The sequence below is a fragment of the Cinclus cinclus genome, chromosome 2 (assembly GCF_963662255.1).
Source record: "Cinclus cinclus chromosome 2, bCinCin1.1, whole genome shotgun sequence".
Lineage (NCBI taxonomy): Eukaryota > Metazoa > Chordata > Aves > Passeriformes > Cinclidae > Cinclus > Cinclus cinclus.
This window is the reverse complement of record NC_085047.1, coordinates 86,350,065-86,372,248: the sequence shown is the minus strand read 5'-3', so window position 1 is coordinate 86,372,248 and position 22,184 is coordinate 86,350,065. Positions and strand designations below refer to the sequence as shown.

The 22,184-nt window shown below is 38.3% G+C and overlaps 1 protein-coding gene across 1 annotated transcript in view; it reads right to left on the bottom strand.

The window, feature by feature from the left end:
• Positions 1-303: 303 nt before the first annotated feature.
• ATP10A (ATPase phospholipid transporting 10A (putative)) overlaps positions 304-22,184 on the bottom strand; it is a 110,342-nt gene continuing 88,461 nt past the window's right edge. The window contains exons 11-21 of the mRNA XM_062514949.1: positions 19,107-19,210; positions 18,813-18,939; positions 16,439-16,623; positions 14,819-15,140; positions 12,461-12,537; positions 8,973-9,098; positions 4,574-4,774; positions 2,378-2,458; positions 2,183-2,287; positions 1,646-1,833; positions 304-1,006 (exon numbers count right to left, since the gene is read on the bottom strand). Coding sequence (XP_062370933.1) covers positions 304-1,006; positions 1,646-1,833; positions 2,183-2,287; positions 2,378-2,458; positions 4,574-4,774; positions 8,973-9,098; positions 12,461-12,537; positions 14,819-15,140; positions 16,439-16,623; positions 18,813-18,939; positions 19,107-19,210 — 2,219 coding nt within the window. The remainder of the gene's footprint in view (positions 1,007-1,645; positions 1,834-2,182; positions 2,288-2,377; positions 2,459-4,573; positions 4,775-8,972; positions 9,099-12,460; positions 12,538-14,818; positions 15,141-16,438; positions 16,624-18,812; positions 18,940-19,106; positions 19,211-22,184) is intronic.

Sequence of the window (22,184 nt, the reverse complement as noted above, 5' to 3'; positions counted from 1 at the left end):
AATCCTTTCAAATATGGTACATAGATCCTTTGCTTTTACAGTATGTGTCAGAATAAAAGAGAAGCATCTGAAAAATAAAGAAAAGTAATTTCTTTACAAAATGAGATGAAAAAATAAAACAATATAAATGGAACTTTCAAGTGTTTCTTTTTATATTTAAAGCTCTTATTTCAATAAACTGTATTTAAACATTCTTAAATAATCCTTCTGTACCTTTGATTTTCTGTTTCACCTTTGGAAACAGAGTAATCTCACTATAAATGTGTGCAAATAGAAAATATATAAATATATTTATGGCCCATGTCATAAAAAGGTGGTCTCAGAATTGTCATTTTTACAATGATCAACTGGGGTTCCTTTCATTTTGTCCTGCAAGTTATTTGAGCTCTCTTCTTTTATGCCTTTGAAGTCCACATGCAAAGAAGAGCCAAGCACACACATACTGTCCTGTGTTTCATTTTGTAAACTGCTTGATGACACCTGTAAAACAGTCCCCATGTGACTGAACAGTGGAGTTGATGTGATCCACTTCAACAAACTGAAGTCTGCTTGGTCGACTGCTGAGCTCCACGGGAATGTTCCTACAGGCAACGACTCCACCTCTGAAGTGCCACATAGAACTTCATGAAACCCCATGGACCTTTCCAGACTACTTGCTGATGAGGGGAGCTTGTTTTCCTCACACAACATAGCATCCTGGGAAGAGGCAGCTGCAGTCTTATCTCTTTTATGTTCTGCCTTTGCATGCTCTCGGAAAAGTGACTCCCTTGTTTGAGGAGAGGTTGGCAAAGGAGTGCTTTGTTTATCAGCCTTATAAGAATCACTAGCATTTGAGCCAAGGCCTGGGGAGAAGCTGTCTGCAAAGAGTCGTGTCTGACATATTGTCTCCTTTACATTCAACTTGGTGAGAAATTGGGTGCGAGTCTCTGGGGACAGTTTACTCAGCTGGCGTCCAAGCTGAAGCTGGGTTGGGAATAGTGTTCCCTGAAGGGTTCTGTACAGGAATCTGCAGGATGAGAATGGGCATGTGAAAAGAATTGAAAGAAGGAAATACCAATAAGTTAAGGGAAAATATCCAAGACAAAAGTACAACATAGAAAAATAATGCTCTACACAAGAAAGCTTGCAGATGGACAGCTCTGAATGCTATGCTAATATTTTGATTAATAACTTAATTAGGCATGTAATAAATCTGTATCTTTAGCCAGTGATCCACCTTGTGATTACACACTGTCTTTCATCTTTCGTGATGAGGAAAGACATTGGGGATAAATCTGCAGAGCAAGCCTCCTACATCTACAAATAGGCAAGTAGGTCCATTACATACTCTCAGAATTTGGGTGCTGTGCATTTTATGTGAGGATGGACTGAATCTGGAAGCATCACAGAAAACCTCACAGGGTAGCAAACCTCTGCATGGCCAGGAGGTTTGACCAACAGTCTACAATTATCCCATTCCTGTGGTCTTGGCCAGGAACTGTGGTCAGGAGCACAGAAGAGGTTAGACAACCTGGCTTCAAATAATCAGCCGCTGAAAGAAACTGAGTTGGCTGGCAGGCAAAACAAAAGATGGGGAGTGGAAAATATTCTTGCTCTCCCAATCATATGCATAAAGTGCCTTTACATATGAGAGAAGTTACAATACCTGGGCAGCAATGCAACAACGGGTGATAAAATGCAAGTGAAATAGAATATAGGGTCTTCCATCAGCCTTTGCATGGTCCAGTAGGGATTGGATGGAGGATGGCAGACTGGACAGGAAGCATTGTAAACCAGAGCCACAAAGAAGAACAAAATGATACTGAAGATACAAGATGACCAGTGGAGAAAAGTCTAGAACAACAACCAAAAAACCCAGCAACATAAGTATAATGATTCTTTATCTTTCTGAGATATTTACAGTGACTTAATTAAATTAAAACTTCTTAATTTCTGGTGTCAAACCCATGCACAGCAAAGAGTTTAGAGCCTTTTATATTTAAAAATTCTTATTACAAATATAACACTACAAAGCTGTTTGCAGATCATATTTTAAAACTTTTTCCATGCTTTTTTAAACTGACTGCTAAAAACAGAATGTGCTGAGGGAAAAAAGCAACCATCTTACGGTTTTGAAAGGTGGCACTAAGAGAAGAATTATGTCTATGCCAGTGAGTTTCTATGTAGTCTGTGGGTACCTTACCCAAGTTTTGGTTTCTATAGCCAAATGCAGGATGATGGTGAAAAGAGCTATTGTGGTGATGGGAGTTCCCCAAGAGAAGATATCCACCTCTGAATCATAGTAAGTCTGCAAGAAAGAAGACAGAATTTAGCCCAAGATGTGTTGCCAGTTCTCCTCCAAATGCTTGAAATAGAATGGCTTAAACTAAACACTTACAAAATAGGGGATGAAGAAGCAAACCAGGCTTTGATACATAGCATCAATCATGTTCATCCAAAACATGTGTGGTTGGTACTCCTGTGTCATTAAAAAAATAAAAATTAAGAAAATCAGATCATAATGAAGATCCTATCTGCCAAGATAGGTATTTTGAGGGGCATGTTTCAAGGGCAGTTTTAAGGGCTTGGGAAAATAGCTTCATAACTTTGCCAGTCATTTAGCTACCCTGGGGGATGAAGCATGAACAGTCTATCTGCAAGTCACTCTGTTCTGGGATGAAAGTATTTTGCCATTTTTTTTCCCTGGCAGAGGGTTTAATTTCAATCTGATGCTAAAACATTTTTGAAGGTGCCCTATTTTATGCACTACAGTCAGACCAGTAATGAACATGAATAAATGGGTTCTACATCACATAAGCACAGGGTATTTATTAGCAGAAGAGAAAACAGAAAATGCACATGTTCTTAAAGAACATCCACAACAAAGGTCTTTAGTGGCAATACATGCTAAAAATATGTATATAAAACACAGATATATATATACACACACAGATCTCAAAGTATGTGCATACAATTGCTTGCTAAAACCAATATTAAACTAACATTTTGGTTTACAGAAATATACAATTGCAAGGGTATGGATAGTCATACAAGGGACCTAGATATAAGGAAAAATAGTATATAAATGGCAAAAAATGTTTATATAATTTTGGTATATATTCTATCAAGTCTTCTTTTGTGGAAATATCATTGCACACTAAAAAAGGCAATGGAAAGATGCTTAGAAAGAATCATGGTGTTACTTGTCCTTGTGAGCTAACATGGTTAATTACTGCATTGGGTTGCTTAGAGGGATTGTGGAATCTCCAGTGTTGGAGACATTCAAAACTGGAATAGTTAAAGACCTGAGAAATCTCATCCAGGTTTGAAGCTGTTTTGACCAGGGCTCTGGATCAGATGGCCTCCAGAGCCATCAAAACTATTCTACAATACTATGGGCCCTTTTTGAAAGAGATCCCACCTGGAACAGGATTTTAAAGTTTTTAAAATGCCTTTTTAGGTAATTATAAAGAGAATACAATCAACAGATTAAAAATCAAAACAAAACAAAACAAAACTTAGAATGATCTCTGGGCTTCTCTATGAGAAATAACTGTTCTGTGAACCTGGGAGACTTCTCAGTTTGCCAGCTGAAGACAGGCAGACATAACCTCCCAACAAGCCTTAAGGCATTACAACATTTCTATCATCCTAAAAATGTGCAAGAGAGGAAAGTATTAATAGTACAGTTCTTTCAAGTGCAATGCACTGAAACAGAAGAAATGTAGAAAACAGAAAACAACAGATGAAAAGGACAGAGTTTGGACTAATGGACTAAAATAAAGTACACTCAAATTCTCCTTTCATCTTTCCAGGAGAGTATCTAGCAATGCCTCTACATGTGTGGAGTACCAAATACAGGTGTACATTTGGAGGCAAAAACCACTTACTGTGTCCTCTCAGAGGACAGCTTTGTAAGACACTTTTAAGAAGGCTTTTTTCCTTCAAAACAACATCCCCACATAGATAGTTTTGCCAAACAGCAAGATTTTCCCACAGTACACTGTACCTGTAATTACCAGGAATGGTTTGGCTCAAATTCCTCCTGCAATTCCTTCTGTTTTCATTGCACAATTCAAGCAGATGGGGACAAGGTGTTTTCAACAGATATTTCAGCTGAATCTGTCATCTGTGACTACATCCCTCAGAGACTAAGTTTATCATGCTTACTACCAAGGCCATCTTTCTCTTCTTTTTGTAAAGGGCTGGGAACTGAAGTTTCAAATAAGTACTGTGAGGTTATTCTGTAAAAGCCTGCACTAGCTACAAGGTGCAATCTGTTTTATTTTTGTGGTTATTTCTGAGCCTGGACCATGAAGGAGGTGTTCAGTTTAGGTTGAATTAAATCATCCAGCCTTGTCTCCTGTCATGTATTAAAAATATGGCCAGTTGGGGCTTTGTTTGTGTGTTTGTTTAGGTGTACTTCTGGCATTTTGACTCAGATAAGAAATATCACAAAGTAATAACACTGACTTCTCATATAAATACACTTCTGATGTATTTACCAGTCATCTACACTTTGGGAGCAGGGCTGGTTTTCAGTTGAAACTAAAGATGTCCAGGAAAGAAATTACAGTAACCAAGAATTTTTTACCTCCATATTCTGTCCACTTTTATAAAGCTGAGGTACAGCAATTAACACTTCAGCTGGCACATCCTTATCCAGCACACCAGTAATCAGTTGTGGAAGAGAAGAGAAGAATAAATTAAAGAAGATCAGATACCACTGATCAATCATTGATGAGCCAGAGAACCCGCAGTAGAACTGGTACCAGAAGAGAAGGGCCACAAACATCTGAAACAGAACAAGCAATGCTTTAAATATAACAAGGAGGACCATCATCCCACTTTGTTGTGAAACCATTTTGATTCCAGCTCTGCAAGGACTTAATCTATGAATGCTGAACACGTGAGCAATTCTTGTGAGGATACCTACTCTTTCACTCACTTCCTGATACATGGACCACTTGGCTAAGCTGCAAGCATCTGGCACACCTGCAAATCTTTATGCTGCTGGAACCTCAGATCTTGGGAATCACACAAAATTAACTTTCAGTTCAAGTGAAACACTGAGGTGCAATTTAACTAACTGTGAAAAGCTGTCCCAGCCACCACTGACCTCTAGGTAAATGAGTACTGATGTCACACCACTAACACGACTACTGTAAGAACAAGAATTTCCACAATAATATCCTCTGCTGGCTGGAGATGTTTTGGGAGACCTTTATGGTCTACAACAGATAAATGCAGACCTTTTTTTTGCAATACCAACATGAGACCAGCAGCAGTAAGAAAGATGAAACTGTGACATCTAGAAAAGCTGTCTTAACTATTAAGTCTTTGTGCTTTGACATTCAGCAAATTAGCAGTGCTGTAAAGATTCCTTGATCTCCCTTCTTCTTCAGCTCTATGAAGAAATCAGGTGCATACACAGCTGCAGAGGGGTTGTTCATCTACTTTGGTTAGAATCACCCAAAAATAAACAAACCACACAATGCAGTTTTTCTACAGTCTCTTCAGCATGGAGAATCCAGAGGGCTCAGGAAAGCTGCTGATTTTAGATATTGATGAAAGATTTGAGGCCTAGAAAAAAATGGCCAGCTTTCTAGAGAAGGAAATAAATTCCCAGGCTTGGTTCTCCTAAAGTAAAATCTTTATTATTCTTTGTAAAGTAATTAAAACCAGAAAACTGTGGAAACTCTTGAGGGTTTTCCTCCTTTCAATGATGAAGATGGGAAATGACATGACCTCTCCTTTCACATCCTCTTCTTTTTGTATTCTGTTCTCAAAAAGCTTTCAGTCAGGTGGAGAATGCTAATCCTTCATGAATTTTAGATATACGGAGGAAAATACAGATCTGTTCTATCTGTGTGCTCAAATGTGGTTGAAAATTAAACACAGAAGGAAAAACAAGGCCATGGGTGTGCATAGTCAGTGAAAGCTGCTTTAAGGAGAGTGAACCTGTCTTGCAAAGGGAAATTGCCACAGAATAAGAGGTCAGTCCTGCAGTACATAAAAGTACATACATGTATATGTGTGTGTGGGTATATATATATATATATATATATACACACATGAAGTAGATAAATGCTCGAAGTTTACACACTACATTGAAGTGACTTGTATATGAGCAGCAAATGCACCTCACTGTTAGTGAGCCCATTCTATAAATTAACCTAAGTTAAACAGTAGTATTTTTGTAAGCACAATCCCTAGAAATGTTCCTGTAAATGTATTTCAAGAAAAATATCCTCCTCTGGCCCAAACAAGACTGAGTTACCAAAGCTTACCCTCTTCAGTACAGTTGTCTGGGACATGGCAGTTTCCTTCCAAAATTGAGCACATTTTCCACACCCAAAATCAAACAAAATTTCTTGAGTAATTTCTCAGAAAGAAATTACAATAAATATGTGTATTTATGTACTTTTTTCTCACTGTTTGAAAACAAAATGCAGCTAATCCTGGACGTAGTAAATTTTCTCTCTAGAGCCTTGCTAACCTTGGAATTGCCTTGGAAACAGTCTGTCTCTGGCAAAAATAGGTAGATTGATGAAAATATAGTCAGCTGAAAATCTTCCTACCACCTCTATTATGGGTCTTAATAGTGCTGTTGAAGAAAGCTATAGAAATAAATTAAATTTCTCCTGAATTTTTTTTGTATTAAGTTTTAAAATTTAATTTCAAATGTTCTCTCTTGCCTCTGTGTATTACCTCTCTGAAAGAGACAAAACAAATTTACATAAAGATTTTAAATTAAAAAAGTTTTCCTTCTTCCCCTGCCAGATGAGACTGTTTTATCAATGTGATCCCAGAGAGAATTTCCCAGTGAATGAAGTATATGTCAAAAAATTTTCAGTACTGTCTTGCAGAGACAATATATAAATGGGAATAAGATGTGTAGATAAAATTTTGTTTACATGAAATCCCTTTTCATCAAGCTCACATATTTCCAGTCATGCTGTGTTTTATTTTATATTTTACTTGTATTTTTATAATCTCCATGAAGCCAAACATCTTCTTGCGTAAGTCATTTAAGCTTCCAAATGGCTTTTACAGCAATGTGAAGTTTAAATTTTAAATTAGATAGGTTCTACTGGAGAACGGAAAATTTCATAGTATGAACAAATGGGGGAAAAAAAAACACTTGAAGAAACAAAACTTGCAGAACATCTGCAATGTAGCTATCTCAATTCTCTGTGGAGAATCATCCAGAATAGTCTCCTTGCAAAAGGTTCAGGTGCTCCCATCTTTCCATTTTTAACAATCTTTCCTTAAGGGAAGGCACTATGTCAGATATACTAATGTCTATACGCTAGATATCCAACTACAGTTTAGAGTCAGAAGCAACAAGTATTCCTCAGAAAGCTTTGAAAACACACACAAAACACAGCCAATGCAAATAGATCTCTTCAGTTATCTTCTAGCCTTGAGGTAGTAGCTTCTGAAAATATCTTATTAAAACGGCATGAAAAATAATACTTGTAATCAAGGGCAGTTGTTCCAAAGAAAATGGAAGATTTTACCCAAGATGAACAAAAGGATTGATATATCAACAGCATCTCTGGCTGCTGATTGCTGGAGTGTCTTATGTGCATTACTTCTGTGTTTATTTTTTAAGTTTTTAATATAAGATGGCTATGCATACACCTCTTGGAAGTTCAAATTTGAAACTGTCAATGGGTATCTTGGAAACATCCAGCATTGGGAGCAGGAGTACAGATGTTCAGCATCATTCAGGATCAAGCCTTAAAACTGATGCATCTGAACACTACCACATATTTCACTGCTGTACTTCAACAGGTGGCTTCCCACTCAGGGCAGCACTATAGAAATCTGCTTGCTATTTCTGACTCAAGCAGCAGCTCAGATCACAAAGTCCCTTCATTCTTCTGAATGGTTCTCCTGTGTCTGAAAGGGCACTTGCATGGAGTCCCTGCTCTGACCCCAGAATGTATTTTAACATGCTTGTTTTAACAAAAAGACATTTCACTAATCCTTTAGCACCCTTGTATTCTGGGGATGTTCAAAATTTTGAGCAAATTATGGTTTTCTTCTGATAAAAATTGAGGATTAGATTAAAATTGGAAAGCAACTTTTATAAAACTGAAAGCCACTTTTTTTCTGCTACTGAAGACAAAATCCAGTCTCCCGCACAAAATTCACACACTGCCCTCTGAAACAAACAGAGGTATGAGAGCTCTAGCTCTTCTCTTTTTCTTGCTTCTTCATATGCCTTGCTCCCAAGGCAATTTGTAGCTGTTTCAAGTGAGCAAATATATGTGCTTGCCAGTGACTCCCACCTAGCTGGTGGTATTCTTGGTTTCCTTGTTAGGCTGTTTTCAATCAATCATCTTTGTACTCCAAGATCAATGCAAAGGGCCTTTGTTGAGGCCAAAGAGTTGAGTTGCTTCTGGCTCATTGCCCAGTGTGGATTGAGTCCTGTTTCATACACCAGGGAGGAAACACAGACCCGTCGTCTGTTCTTTACCACCGTGTGCTTCCTTTCAAATGAACTCTTGATTAGCTGGAAATAGGATAAATCAAGAAAAATCCTTGCCAGTCTCCACATTTGAGACACAGAGAGGACTCAAGTTATCTCAAGTCACTAGGAAATATGTACAGTGATTCATAAACAACGATCAGATACAGTCAGGAAAACACACTTAACTGCTACTTGGGGCCAATGCTGGATGGCTTTGGCATTGAAGACTCCTGTACCAAGCCAGCTAAATTCTGCAAAACTGCTCTGTAAAGAAACTTTTCTTCAGTAGTGCTTGTTATTTGTGTTACTTAATTTGCACATTCAGCAGCACACTGTAGCTGTTATGGAGTGGGTCCCGTATTTCTGCAAATGGCAGCCAGCTGTCTTTCAGCTCTGCAAATTTCTTTGCAGCTTATTTATAAACCATTTGAAGGCTGACCTAATGCTCACTTAGCACAAAATAAACCCTGGAAACATGTGGTGTCATAGTGCTGTCAAGTTAAATACTTACTGCATTTTTGTAGAAGAAATACAGCACCATGTTGGCGAGTCGGGAGTAACACCAGTGGCCATGAACAAGCAAAAGCTTCTCCAAATGCCTGAACCTTGGGATTGCAAAGTCACTTGCCATCACCGCCTTTAATGAAACAAAGGTTGGAATCATTATTGTAAAGCACCACCTTCAACACTAACAATGAATCTAATCATCTTCTCGACTCCTAAAGTGTTGGAAGTTGTACTCATGAAGAATGAAATTCATGACAGTGCTTATGAAATGCAGCTATTGCTGCATGGATTTGAAACACCCATTTGAAATACCCAAATGCAGAGGCTTGGCAGGGCATGCAAGGCAACCCAGTCCTCACCAAGAGGATATTACAGCCTATACTGTAGATGGTGATAAGAAACAACAAAAAGCAAGCGGTGGGAGAATGGCTGGCAGTTGCAGTTGCACAAGTATGAAGGCTCAGGGTACATGTGTGAAGACCTTTCTATGTAAAAACTACAGTGTACTTACAGGGCAAAATGAATTTCCAGATAATAAGATAAGAACAGCACAATTCAAGTGGTTACATCATAATGATTTGACTTTAACAGACCAAACAATAAAAATATTAGTTTTAATTTAATTTGCAGACCTGGTTTATAGTTTACTTGGTTGGCCTGAGATATCAGTATTTTGAGGGATTTTTGAAGTCACACATTTTCTGTAACTGTATGGCAAAAAATCACACTAGATGAGAGTCCTCTGGGACTGTGCAGACTGTCAGATAACACCGACAAAATGAATCACAGTTTCTCTCTAATTCTGACTAAATTTCAGGGTACTGTATATCTAGATGAGACCTACTTGTGTTATCATGGTTGTTTCATGATTTTCTTTATCCCTAGGATCCCATTAAGATTTAATTTAATATTTTACATTTCATTTTCGATTTTGGTATCACCTTTCTTCTCACAATTCGGTTCAGCAAAAACAGGAGGAAAGCTGAAAACCTCCAAAGGAGCAGTATCTTCCTTACACTCTGCTGGGTATATTTCAGTTGCATTTTTAAATGAGAGACATATTTCCTTTTAAGTTTTCCTAATTCTCTTTCTTGGTAAAACATCAAAAGGGCTCAGTTTTCCCAAGTAGGTGCTTGTAGAAGCTATTAAAATAAACTCTCAAACAGTATGCAAGAGAAGGTGTAAGAATGCATTCCAATTTAAGCAGTAGATATATAAGGACTGAGGCACTTTTTAACGTGTTGCCACATCCTAAGATTTCTCAGGTACTGAGACACACTTATTATAACCTCCCTGCACAGAAGTCTGATTTGTCTTGCAGACATACAGCTATCTTGTAGGAGAACACAGCTATGCTATGTCTGCTTCCCTGTCCTCCACCCCATCTCAGCCTATTCCAATGTCAAAACAAAACTGTTAGCTTCATTTGTGCTTCTAACATAGTACTTCTCAGCAGACTGTGAGAAGTGTCATGATTTTTTTTCTTTTTTTATTCCATTTTTATTATGGTGAGGAACACAGAGAAAAAGATATGTTATCCAATTACATTTGCATGTTTACTTATGCTCAGAATACCCACTTGATTTTCACATTTTTTTTCTTCAGTTCCACATGCTTCCACAGAATGTGGAAAGAAAATAAATCAGAAAGTAGTGCTGCCTTAGGCATCTAAATGCTCAACGCCTTCTGAGTACCTGCATGTATACAATTCTGACAGCTGTTTATAGTAAAGAGGTCTGTGTGGTTCCGTAGGACTTGCAGTAAGGGAAGGGATCTATAAACATTTTTCAGTCTGCTGAACTTTCATTTAGAAATAAAAACAGGTAGTTTAATGAGTTAATGAGAAAATAGATTTCAGACCTGGATACACTGCAAAAGCCAGTGAAGGGATTTGAGGTCTGGTGATTATAAGTGTATGAGCTCAATTGAAAGTGGCATAAGGGGGCAAGGAGTCAAAAAAAATGCTATGAGCAGTCTATGTCTGCTTTAGGAAAAAAAGTGATCTGAATTAATACACAGATGACAGAGCTTATTAGTAAGTTCATAAGAGGTGGTAAGACCCAAGAAAAACGTTTGTAGCAGACTTTTTTGAATTGATAGGTTTGGAAGGGAGCCCACAAAACCAGCCTTCTCTGAGCTCTCTGAAGCTTGGACTGCCTTGCAGAGTGATAATGCAGAAGTTATGCAGGATTTGAAGACGCATATACATTGAAAAGTGTTTGACAAATAAGAAAAATATCTACTGACTTTTCTCCAGTGACCTGTCCTAGCTTCTGCTGCTCTGGAGTCAGAAAACGCATAAAGTTGACACCCAAGGTCATAGCTCAGTTAAATTTTTGTTTCATAAGTTTGTGTGTTGACCCAAATAAATTACAGCATTCATTAAATCCCATGAAATAAAACTCTATAGCCAACTTGTGCACTGTATGAAGGAAGACTCTCTCCCCTGTTGAGCAAAACATCCAGCCAATGTTGCAAAAAATGCAATTTGGGTCAGAGAACCACCCACTGGTAACTAAGTTAAGGAGCATGCTCATCTGCTCAGGTCCTCAGGATAGAAACACATCCCACTTTCCCTGTAGAGCTATTTGACATATACTCAGCTACTCCGTTTTCTCATGCAATCAGCCTGCCCAAACACAAGGCAGGTTGTGGAAATGAGGTATGCTCCTCATTCTCTGTGTCCTTCTGCCACGTCTGGTCATAACACTGCAAGTGATCTGCACTAGCAGTAGAGGAGGCTGAGATAATACATACATCCTATACATACACATCCTCTCTTCTGGGGATGAGAGAAGTGCCTCTTACACAGTGGTAAATGCAGTAATCACAGGTGGAACATAACCAGAAGACTACAAGGCAAGTGCACCCTCATCCTGCTATTCCCTGTGACTGGAAATGTGGCCAAACCAAGACTCGCTGTAAGGCATAAGAAGCAGTGGTTCTGCAAAGGGCCACAATTTCTACTTTCTTCACTGTTTTGCTGTCTAAATAAGCTGAGTGAGTGAGATGTGTGGGTGGCTGGGCTAAGGGTCACCACCACACCACACAAATAAGCTACATCAGTTGTATTGGCTTGTGCAGTCACTCCATAGGGGAAGTATACCCAAGCAATTCAGGAGAGAGAAGAATAAAAGCCAGAATAAGATGAACCTGTATTTCCTAAAGAATGCATAGCTGAGCCTTTTTTCCCCTTTAAACAATTATTTAGCTAATTATTTCTTTAATCATATTACTTAGAGAGATCTGGTAGTTTCAATTTTCTGAGAAGGCAGAGTGTGTGTAAACTCAGAACAGATCTCAGAACAAGCATGAGCTCAAACTCAAGCTGAAAGAACTTTTATAAGACACAACTGGCACTCCTCAGCACAACTTGCTGCTTTTTCTTTATTTGTGCTGACTATCCAGAGGCAGTCTGAACAATCTGACCTACAGAAAGTGGCTGTTTCATGCCTGCATGGGACTGCTTTCCGCTGGATAAGCAACAATTACCTGCATGCCTTCTTGACCAGAGATCCCCACACCAACATCTGCCACTTGGATCATGCTGACATCATTAGCACCATCACCTAAAGATGACAAAATGCAGTTTTGTTGTCACTAGCAGACCAACAACAGCTGACAACAACAAAACAAAGGAAAAACAGTTGTTACTGAGTGTTGATTGAGTATAGTTAAGAGAGACATTTACTAAGTGCCAGTTGGGTATAGTAAGGGAGATGTGTGGTAGAAAAGGATACACCTTTAGAATATAAGGTTCAAAGCTTGCAAAGTTTCCAAGACATTCTGACCTTTCTATCACAGGAAAGTAACCATAAAACGAATCCATCTCTTTTCAATAATACCTAAAATTCAGGTATCAGGCCTGAACTGCACCAATAGTAAAACAGTAGAAGGCTGAGAATAAGCATCCCCAATACTTCTGCTTCCTAATTAAGAGTCTGCCTGCAATCAGGTATGTCTGAGAAATAAATGTGCAAGATGGCCTAAAGCCAATGGAAATGTCTACACCGTAAAAATACTAAAGGAAGTTAAAAAGCAGATGAATGAAAGAAAAAGTCAAGAGAGTAGGGTTGACCAGTCTGAGACCTTTAATACACCCAAGACTGGTAGATTTAATTGGATTGGTTGCAGAGCCACCACCCCCTGCTCTGCTTCAAATGACGATACCAAAAGTGATAGGCACCATAGACAGGATACCAGAATAAGATATGCATCTAGTTCTTAACCTCGTAAATTTACAGCCAGCATACTAATGGAAAATGCTACTGTATTAGCTTATGACAGGACACTTGGTTTTAAACTTCAGTGGCTGATGTGCATACTACATATCAGCAGCTTCCCTGCTGTTGGCACGTATAAAAGTGGTATCTGCTCACCAGACAAAACTATCTTTGTGACTGTGTGATACAGAATCACTAGGTTGGAAGAGACCTTCAAGATCATGGAGTCCAGCACATGCCCTAACACCTCAACTAAACCATGGCACTGAGTGCCATATCCAGTCTTTTTTTTAAACACATCCAGGGATGGTGACTCCACCACCTCGCCAGGCAGATCATTCTAGTACTTTATCACCCTTTCTGTAAAAACCTTTTTCCTAATATCCAACCTATATTTCCCTTGGCACAGCTGAAGACTGTGTCCTCTTGTGTTGTCAGTTGCTGCCTGCAGAAAGACACCAACCCTCACCTCACTACAACCACCTTTCAGGAAGCTGTAGAGTGATAAGGTCACCTCTGGGTCTCCTTTTCTCCAGGCTACAACCCAAGTTAGCTCATGTTGTTTAAAAGGGAGCATACATACAGCTAGGCTTTAAGCCAGAGCAGGAGCTTAAGCTCAACTTGTAGGCTCAAGATGCTCAGAAAGAATGAAAATACAAGTTGCCCAGTCTCCACTAGTGTTTTTAAGCATTCCGGATAATTCAAGTTAACTAGCCAGATGTTTATACAAAATATGCAAGTGATTATGTCGACAGTCAATTAGCCAGATATACAAATTCAGTAGGAGGGAGGCATTTTTGAGCAAGATATAATAACTGAGCATGCAGCATGTGATAATCAGCACACACTTGGTGATGTTGATGTCACACAAGTCTGGCAATTATTATATGTACTTAAGATTTCTCATGGGCAGGTTCCACCCACATGTTCCAGCTATAATTAACCAATACACACAGATGAAAGCAAGTGTATTTGTAACAGTACATGCTGAAATCGTATCTTCTAATGAAACATGAACCTAAACATAAGATAGGGAAAGAAGAGGTGGTTGACTTGTGTAAAATCACAGAAACATGGAAGCTCCTGTCAACTTTAAGACAGACAGACTGCCAAAGTCTCCCCTTTGCCAGTTGAATGTCTAGATGGGAAGAAGTGTAAGTGTTGGCATGACACCAGTTGTAAATTCACTCTCTACAATGACAAGGCCAAATCATAGCCTGTGCTGTATGTCTGACTTGTGATGATAAACACAGAACCTTGAGTTTAAGCATGATCAGATGAAACAGCAATGAGCAAAATTTTTTTGGGTGCAATACAGTGATTGCAAAATGGTGTTTTGCACAGCATTAAGATAACCCAGCTGTGTTCAGACATGTCAAAACCTCTTAGCATAACCGGGTCCTGATTATCTAACTTCTGTAGGAAGAAATCCAAAATAATACACCAGAGTTATATCCTGGCTTTGAGTAAATATCTTAGAACAAATATATCAGAATTGTCCAATAGGTTTTCAGACAAAACTGGAAAGCTGTTTCAGCTGGAAGGGTCCTATTGCATGTCAAAAAAAATCAAAATTTTTGAGACACAGTATACAGTAAGGCAGACTTGTATAAACGAAGGTATTTACCTATTGCCAAGGTCATTGCTTTGAGTTTGTCTCTGACTAGTTTCACTACCATGCTCTTTTGGAGTGGGGTAGAGCGACAACACAGTACTGAACGGCATCGCTTGGCTACTGCAAGAAATTTATCTTCTAGTGCAGGTTCCAGGGCATAAGCTAGAGTCCTTCCATCAATGACTAGGCCCAAGCTGGAAAGCACAGGGGAAGAGGATGGATAGAGAGGGGTGAAGCCAACAGTCATATTTCCAGTAGCTCCGTCTATTGTGTTGTTTGAAAACTTAGACTCTACACATTGCAGACACTGTTCCAGCAAGACAGCACATGTCTCCTGAAAAAAAATTCAAAATAAAAATGCTTGAGAGAAAAGAACATGTATTCAAAGGCTTCTGTTTGCTGTATGTTTAGGCATAACTAATAAGGGGAATACATTATTTGCTGCACTGTTAAAGTTTTAATTTCTAATAATCTTCTACTTGTCTGATCACAATTCTTGCAGAAGATATAACAGTAAAGCATAGAAAGGCTTAAAATCTAATTATTCTTTAACATGCACTTTTAGCTCCTTCTCAGAATAACAGTGCTGGGAAATGATATATAATTGGTACCAAGTTAAGTATGGTGATGAACACCATGTATACGCCTACAACTCAGATCAAAGAGTTATGCATTGTTAAAGGCCAATTAAGGGTTATTTAAGATGAAATCTCTCTCCTAGCCATACTCAATCAGAAGATGTTATTGAGACTATATGAACATTTAGAAGAAATGCTATTGGTCTTACAGCAAAGTATGACTAAAAAGAAAAACCATGGAAAATTAATTTACCAGTTAAGTTGATACACCCAAGAATGGAAAAAGCTGATATATTTTCTTCCTTTTTGAAAGAAATTGGAGTTGAATACTGATGGCCTACCTCTCCTCTGCTGATGTGAAGTCCAATTTTATCACCCCATAAAAGGACTACAGCACTATTAGTCTGGTTCCTTGTATGTTAGACTGTATTGTAAATTCTTTGTGACTGCTTGCAACAAGTTGAGCACAGGAAAGGTCAGTAATTCAGAAGGATTAGAAAAGGTCTGTGAGGAAGCAAGGCATTACTGTAGATGTGGTTTTCTGCCTCTTACTGTTAGCATCAAAATTTAAATTTTGCTTCTATCTCCAGAGAAAAAATTAATGACTGAGTTATCTAAATACTACATTTCAGTGGCATAAAATAAAACACAAATTTTCGGCAGGTTATCAATTGCTTTCCTTCTCAACATGTATTTAATAAGAGGTTGCTTTTTAGACCCATTAGTACCAATAAACAGAAATAAGGATGTTTTGAGAATGCATACCAAAGAAAGGAATTTATGCTGCTATGACATATTTTCATTCATGGTGAAGTTCACTACACACAGTTACATGTTTTCAGTAAGGTTATGATGCATGAGCCTATGGTTTAGAAGCATGATTCACTGAAAAGTATTCAAAGACATGTCCTACCTGAAAATTATGGGTGAAGCAGGAAAAGAAGCAGGAAAAAAAAGAGGAAAAGGAAAAAAAAGCCAACAAATTTTTAATTGTACAAGTTGAAAACAAAGCAAAACTAATTCATTAGGCAACTTGTATATTGGATCTGCTTACTGGTGATTCAGCATTCAAAGTGATGATTTCTTCATCATGTTCTAGTAGCTTGCAGGCATATGCAATATTAACAGCTGTTTCTTGCTTGTCTCCAGTAAGAACCCAAATCTGCAATCCAGCTTTGCGCAAGCTTGCAATGGTTTCTGGAACACCATCCTGCAAACGGTCCTCTATACCAGTTGCACCTAAACACGTGAAAAAAAGCAAAATATTCCATATTAAGTGAACACCTTAAATTAAGTTGCCCTTAAATTTTAAGCTTAGATTAAACAAAACAAAACAAAACAAAACTCAAAACAACCAGCCGCCACTTTTACTGGGAGACAGCTAAACTACCAATGGGTACAAGATTTGGGCAGCTTTTTTGGGGGTATTGAGGAGGAAGAAAGGAAAGTAGCTGTGGTAAACAGTTGCATCAACAATAAACAACAAATCCAGAATTTGAAATGTCAAAAGCAACGAGATGCCACTCTTAGTCCCAGAGGTTCACAAGGCTTATTGTCTCTATCCTCTATATCTGCGTCACTTCTGCTGAATGTTGCTAGAGAAGCTGTTGGTTCTTGGAGATCATTTCATTTCCTAAAGATCTTAACTGCCTTTTCTCAGCAAGAAGAGAGTGGGTCACTAGAATTTCCTCTTTTGAAGGGGAATAACAGCAGGACTGGAGCTTGGCAACAGCAGATTAGACTGCAAACATAAACCTTTTTGTGCTTTGCTGCTGCTCTTTGCTCTTGCAGAAAGACACTGGTGACCAAATGAGATAGAGCAGAGAATAAATCATACATCTGTGACAGTGATATGAGAGTAAAATGTGTATTTTCATGCTTTAAATGCATCTTTCTACCTGTTATAAGAGACTGGGTATCTGTCTTATGCTTACATAGATCAATTGACTGAGACAAGATTTTCCTATATATGAAAAGTGGCAAAAAGCCACTCAGGACCAAGCTCAGTGTCACCACCGGTACATCAGTGCTCCACTGAGTGTCAGAGAGACTTCAACACGAGGAAATGCAAGCCCTAGCACTAGCAAATGAGGAAGTGACAGACATGCAAGTTACCTCGAACAACAAAATAAAGTTTTCTCAGCTAATTATTTCTTCTATGGTTCTTCCTTGGGAAAAAAAGAAAATTAACAATACAAGTCCCCTAAAGTCTGAGCACCAGTTATTTACATGAAAACACATTCTTAGGGCAATGCTGGGAAAGCTACTGCTATCCAATTGAAGGCAAATATATTCCATACTGAATTTTTATTCCCACAACCTAATGATGACTGATCACTGCAAGCTACAAACCACAGTATGAGGTTCTTGGGGAATGACTGAACTGATAACTTGCTACTGGCCAGAGCTCACTTATTTGTCTAGCAGCATAATTTCACTTTTTTTTTTTTTTTTTTTTTTTTTCCCCACCTCAGACTGCAGCCAAAGCCAACAGGTACTCCCATGGTGGGATCTTGATTACTCTGGTCTGAATTAGGCAACTCGTGCCCCCCTTTAAGTCAGGGAAGAGAACCAGACACTTCAAGGGCATGATTCATCTAATCCTAAAGCAGATATCTAAGTCAGACCAAATGAACTACACTTGTTTTGTCTGCCCATTGGTTACATGTTGAGCCTTAGAGATCTGTAGTAGATGCATTAAAAGTTGGGTTAGGGGGATCTGTCCCCAGAGACAGGCATGCTGGCAATTAATGAAGGTAGTTTTCTCCAACAGTGTTATGTTTGTCCCAGTTTCTTTGCCAGAGAAAGCAGTTGGATACATGGAATACCAGTGTATGCAAATACATTTTAGAATCTCAGTGCTTGCAACATCTCAACTCACAAGAGCATGGCTTAGCTCTTGCAAGGCTCTATACATACACTAATTTTAACTGCAACCCCTTGCCACAGAATACACAGGCCCTGAGTGCATGTGCTGAACCTGATGTATATGAAAGTTGATGCCTTTCAGAGATGCAGTTTGTGAGCTTTGCTTTATGCATGTCTCTGGTGCCCCTGGAGTCAGGCAAGTCTCTGACATGTTGAAGCAGCACTGAACTAATGTAATTCTGTAGACAGCTTGTGCTAAGTCCTCCTCTTGTTTAGAGCAGCAGTTCCCATTTATGATATTGTGTCAAATTCATCCCTGGTATTACTCCACTTATTTCACTAGTGATAAAATGTTGGCAGGAACAAGGAAAACAGGGTATATCTTTTATGTAATTATATCCTATTCCTTTGTGGTGCTGCACATGACAGCCATGATAAAATCCCACGGAAGCCAATTTCTACATTGTCAGAAACAATTTAAGGGAAAGAACGGACTTCATAGCCAAGCTTTCAGAATTTTTATCACATTTTAATTTCATGTCCAGCTTTCATTTCATTACCTAGCAGATGCAGATTCTTCTCTATCCGCAGTGCTGACTGAAACAGAAGCTCTTCACGATTTTCAATAGAGGATTCTGCTTCTAAATGAGCTTTTAACCAACAGCCATACTCTTCCTTGCTGAGAACCTATTACAAAGAGTATGTGAGGGCACAGTCAATATGATGCAAAGGCATTCATACTTTACTGAATAAAGTGAAAAAGAAGTTATGAATCAAGAACAATAAATAAATACCTTCAGTAATCTTTGTCAAGACTCTCCTTAAAAGCAAACTAAAAGCCTGCATTTACTTACTCTTTTTGCAATACAAAGGGTCCGCAGCCCATCTACAGCATAAAGATTAAGGTAATTCTGGGTTTTGCTTCGGATTTTTTTTTGATGCTTGCCCCGAGGGTCATCTAGATAAGAATAAAACCATAAATTACTTGTTGAAAAATAACAGCAGCTGAATTGCCTCAAAGAATAAAAACTTGCATACGGTACTTACTGTACCAGCACTTTATAATTGATACTTTTAAAGAGGTGTTGATATTTCCTGGGAAACTCAAATAAAATATTCTATTAAAAAAAAATTGTAGTTTTGTTCTCTTTTCTGTCTTCCTTCTTCAAAAAAGTCACTGTGAATGTACACGAGAAAGATCTCTTTTTTTATTCCTTAAATCTTTCTTTCGCCTGAATATTTTAAGAAATCATGATAATCTTCACAGCAAACAGTACTGTCAGAAATATTAGTATGATTTCAAATACACTACTTGAAAATGTTTTTCTGCTTCTCTACAGCTCATCATGTGCAAAAAAATGAGGCTTAAAAATAGTCTTCCACCAAGGCTAATATCTTGAAAGAAGTGAAAATATTGCTCTGTTTTGTATATCTAAGTGCAAAAAGGTTCTTTTGTCTGTTAGTGCTGTAGTGATACTTCCTATCAGCCTAAGTCAACCCAAGATGTCCTGGGTATGACTGTGATTTCATTTAGAGGAGAATTTGTACTTGCAGACCTCACAGCTAGCTTCTACCTCAGATGCATCAGCAAAACTTCCACTTAGCTTCACCCTTCACTTAAAGCCATATGTAACTACTCAAAATGAGGACTGAGCATCTGTTTCTTTTCTCTCTTTAGCTGGGACTGGTGCAGTATGCACACTCTGTGATCAACACAGAGTAATAAATATGATGGCAGCACATTTTGTTCCATCGTTACATGTAATGTCTCCAAAAATTAAAAACGAGTGATAATGCATCTTTTTTGTCATCTAGGATTGAGAAAAGTTCATGAAAAAGGTACTGTAGTAGTAATCTTTAATAATATGAATTTCAAGGTTAGCACTTAAGTAAACATACAAGGGGGTAAATTTTTAGATTAGAACATTGAGTCAGAATGACTGGTACCTTCTGGCAGGTTTTCCTACTCCCTGATGTGATACACTTTTCTTTACTAAAGTCTGAATATTTTAGGGGGATGTAGAATAATTTTGGGATATAATTCTGTACCTGGAGCTGCTCCTAAGTGCAATGTTTGAATTACTGGTACCAGTAATTGCACAGTAAGCAGTCACTGAGTTGGGTGACCACTCCTCACCAGAAGTCTGGGCACCTCAAGATACCTACTACGTACTCAGTTCAGCACTGAATGTGCTTCACCTCTCATACTGAGAGCCTATGGGCACTATGCCATTATATTAAGCACTATATATATATATATATATATATATATATATATATATATATGTATATAAATTAGATGGCATAAGTATCTTACTGTTTATACTTTTCAATGCCCATTTACCCAGCGTGCACTCATACTGAATTTGATCTTGCTATATGTGGACTGCTTACATATATCTGTCTATAAAGTTACATAGCATTCAGCACTTTCCTATTTATACAGCAGAAGAGTGAGCAATTGGGCATTCAGATGATCCAGCACAAACACAAACGTGTATTGATTTTGTAGAACTAAGGGAATTGCAAGTTCGGAATCCAAATATTCTGGTTTTTGTCCCATTTATCTCAACCACGTATCGGTGCATTTTACTTACTGTACAGCTATCTTCTCACCTTTCTCACTTTTCCATCCTCTCTAGATTTGCAAAGCTGGGAGTGTATGTACACAGATGTTCCTAAAGGAGTCTGTGAAGATTGTGGTATTTCCTGCATACATTCATTTCAGTTCCATCTAATTAAGGTCATGTGGTGAACTGACTGGTAGGAATATTCTTATGGGCCTGTCCATCTACCTATTACACTACCTATGCTATCGCCATTGATTGGCTCAACGGGACAGTACAGATATATTATTCCAGAAAGACATCCATACATAAATTATTTGCAATTGGAAAGCCCTTTCTTACACTATATGTGGAAAGATGCATATAAGGAACAAGCAGCCTAACACGGTTTTATTTTGCTACCCTTCTATTAGTGCATTATAACATTTTTGGCACATGTGACTTTTGGGAGAAGTACTGCAGCAAAGCTTCTTTGAGGTTTCTTGTATTAGTGAGGTTTTTTTTAACTTTAGAACAATAAAGCTGGCAAGCATTCTTCCTAATTTATTGTGATACACTAACATTCTAGAGAAAAATGCCATAATTTTTGAATATTCCACATGAAATTATCTTATGGGAGTGGCCATTTCAGTGGCTCACTGACTTCAAATGATGGGAACTTCAATAGGTGCTTAAACACATCAAAAGCTGTTTCTATCCCTTTAAGGTTAAGTGGTGTTAATCACTTCAGATCTGTCTGAATGTCAGATGCTCATACCTCCTTCAATGAACAAAGACAGCAAGTCTCTACAAGTAGAGATGTGTATACTGTTGTCTGTGCAAGCTCTCATTTGCAGCATACCAATGACAGCTAAAGTCCCTTATAGCTGTCCATGCACCTCATCAGTCCTACCCTGAGGTTTATCTTGTGCTCAGAAATTAGAAGGGGGGAAGGAATCTCATGAAGACAAAACCCAGTTGTGAAGATTTTTTTTTTAGTTGGGATGCAGTGTCTGCTCTGAGCAGTGTGACCGCATGCACCAGGTCAGTGAAAAACAGAAAGAAGTCTCCTCCAGAAGAATGATAGAGAGCTAGCGGCCTTCTGCTTCTTCATTTCCTTCCATAATCTTGAGCTGCATAAAGCCAGCACAGTCATTGTTTTCTCAATGATTTATGTTCACAGTTCCTGTGCGAGCTGGGTATTGACTCAAACAGTAACTTTCTTATTTATGAACATGGTGACTGTTGAGATAAAGTAAAAACAATACACTCTTGGGAATAATTTCAAGGCTTTTGGAAATACCTGTTTGCTATCACAATACACTAGGTTCCACAGTCTTAACTAGATATAGAGGCAGAGCAAATGGAGTCAATTCATAATATTTT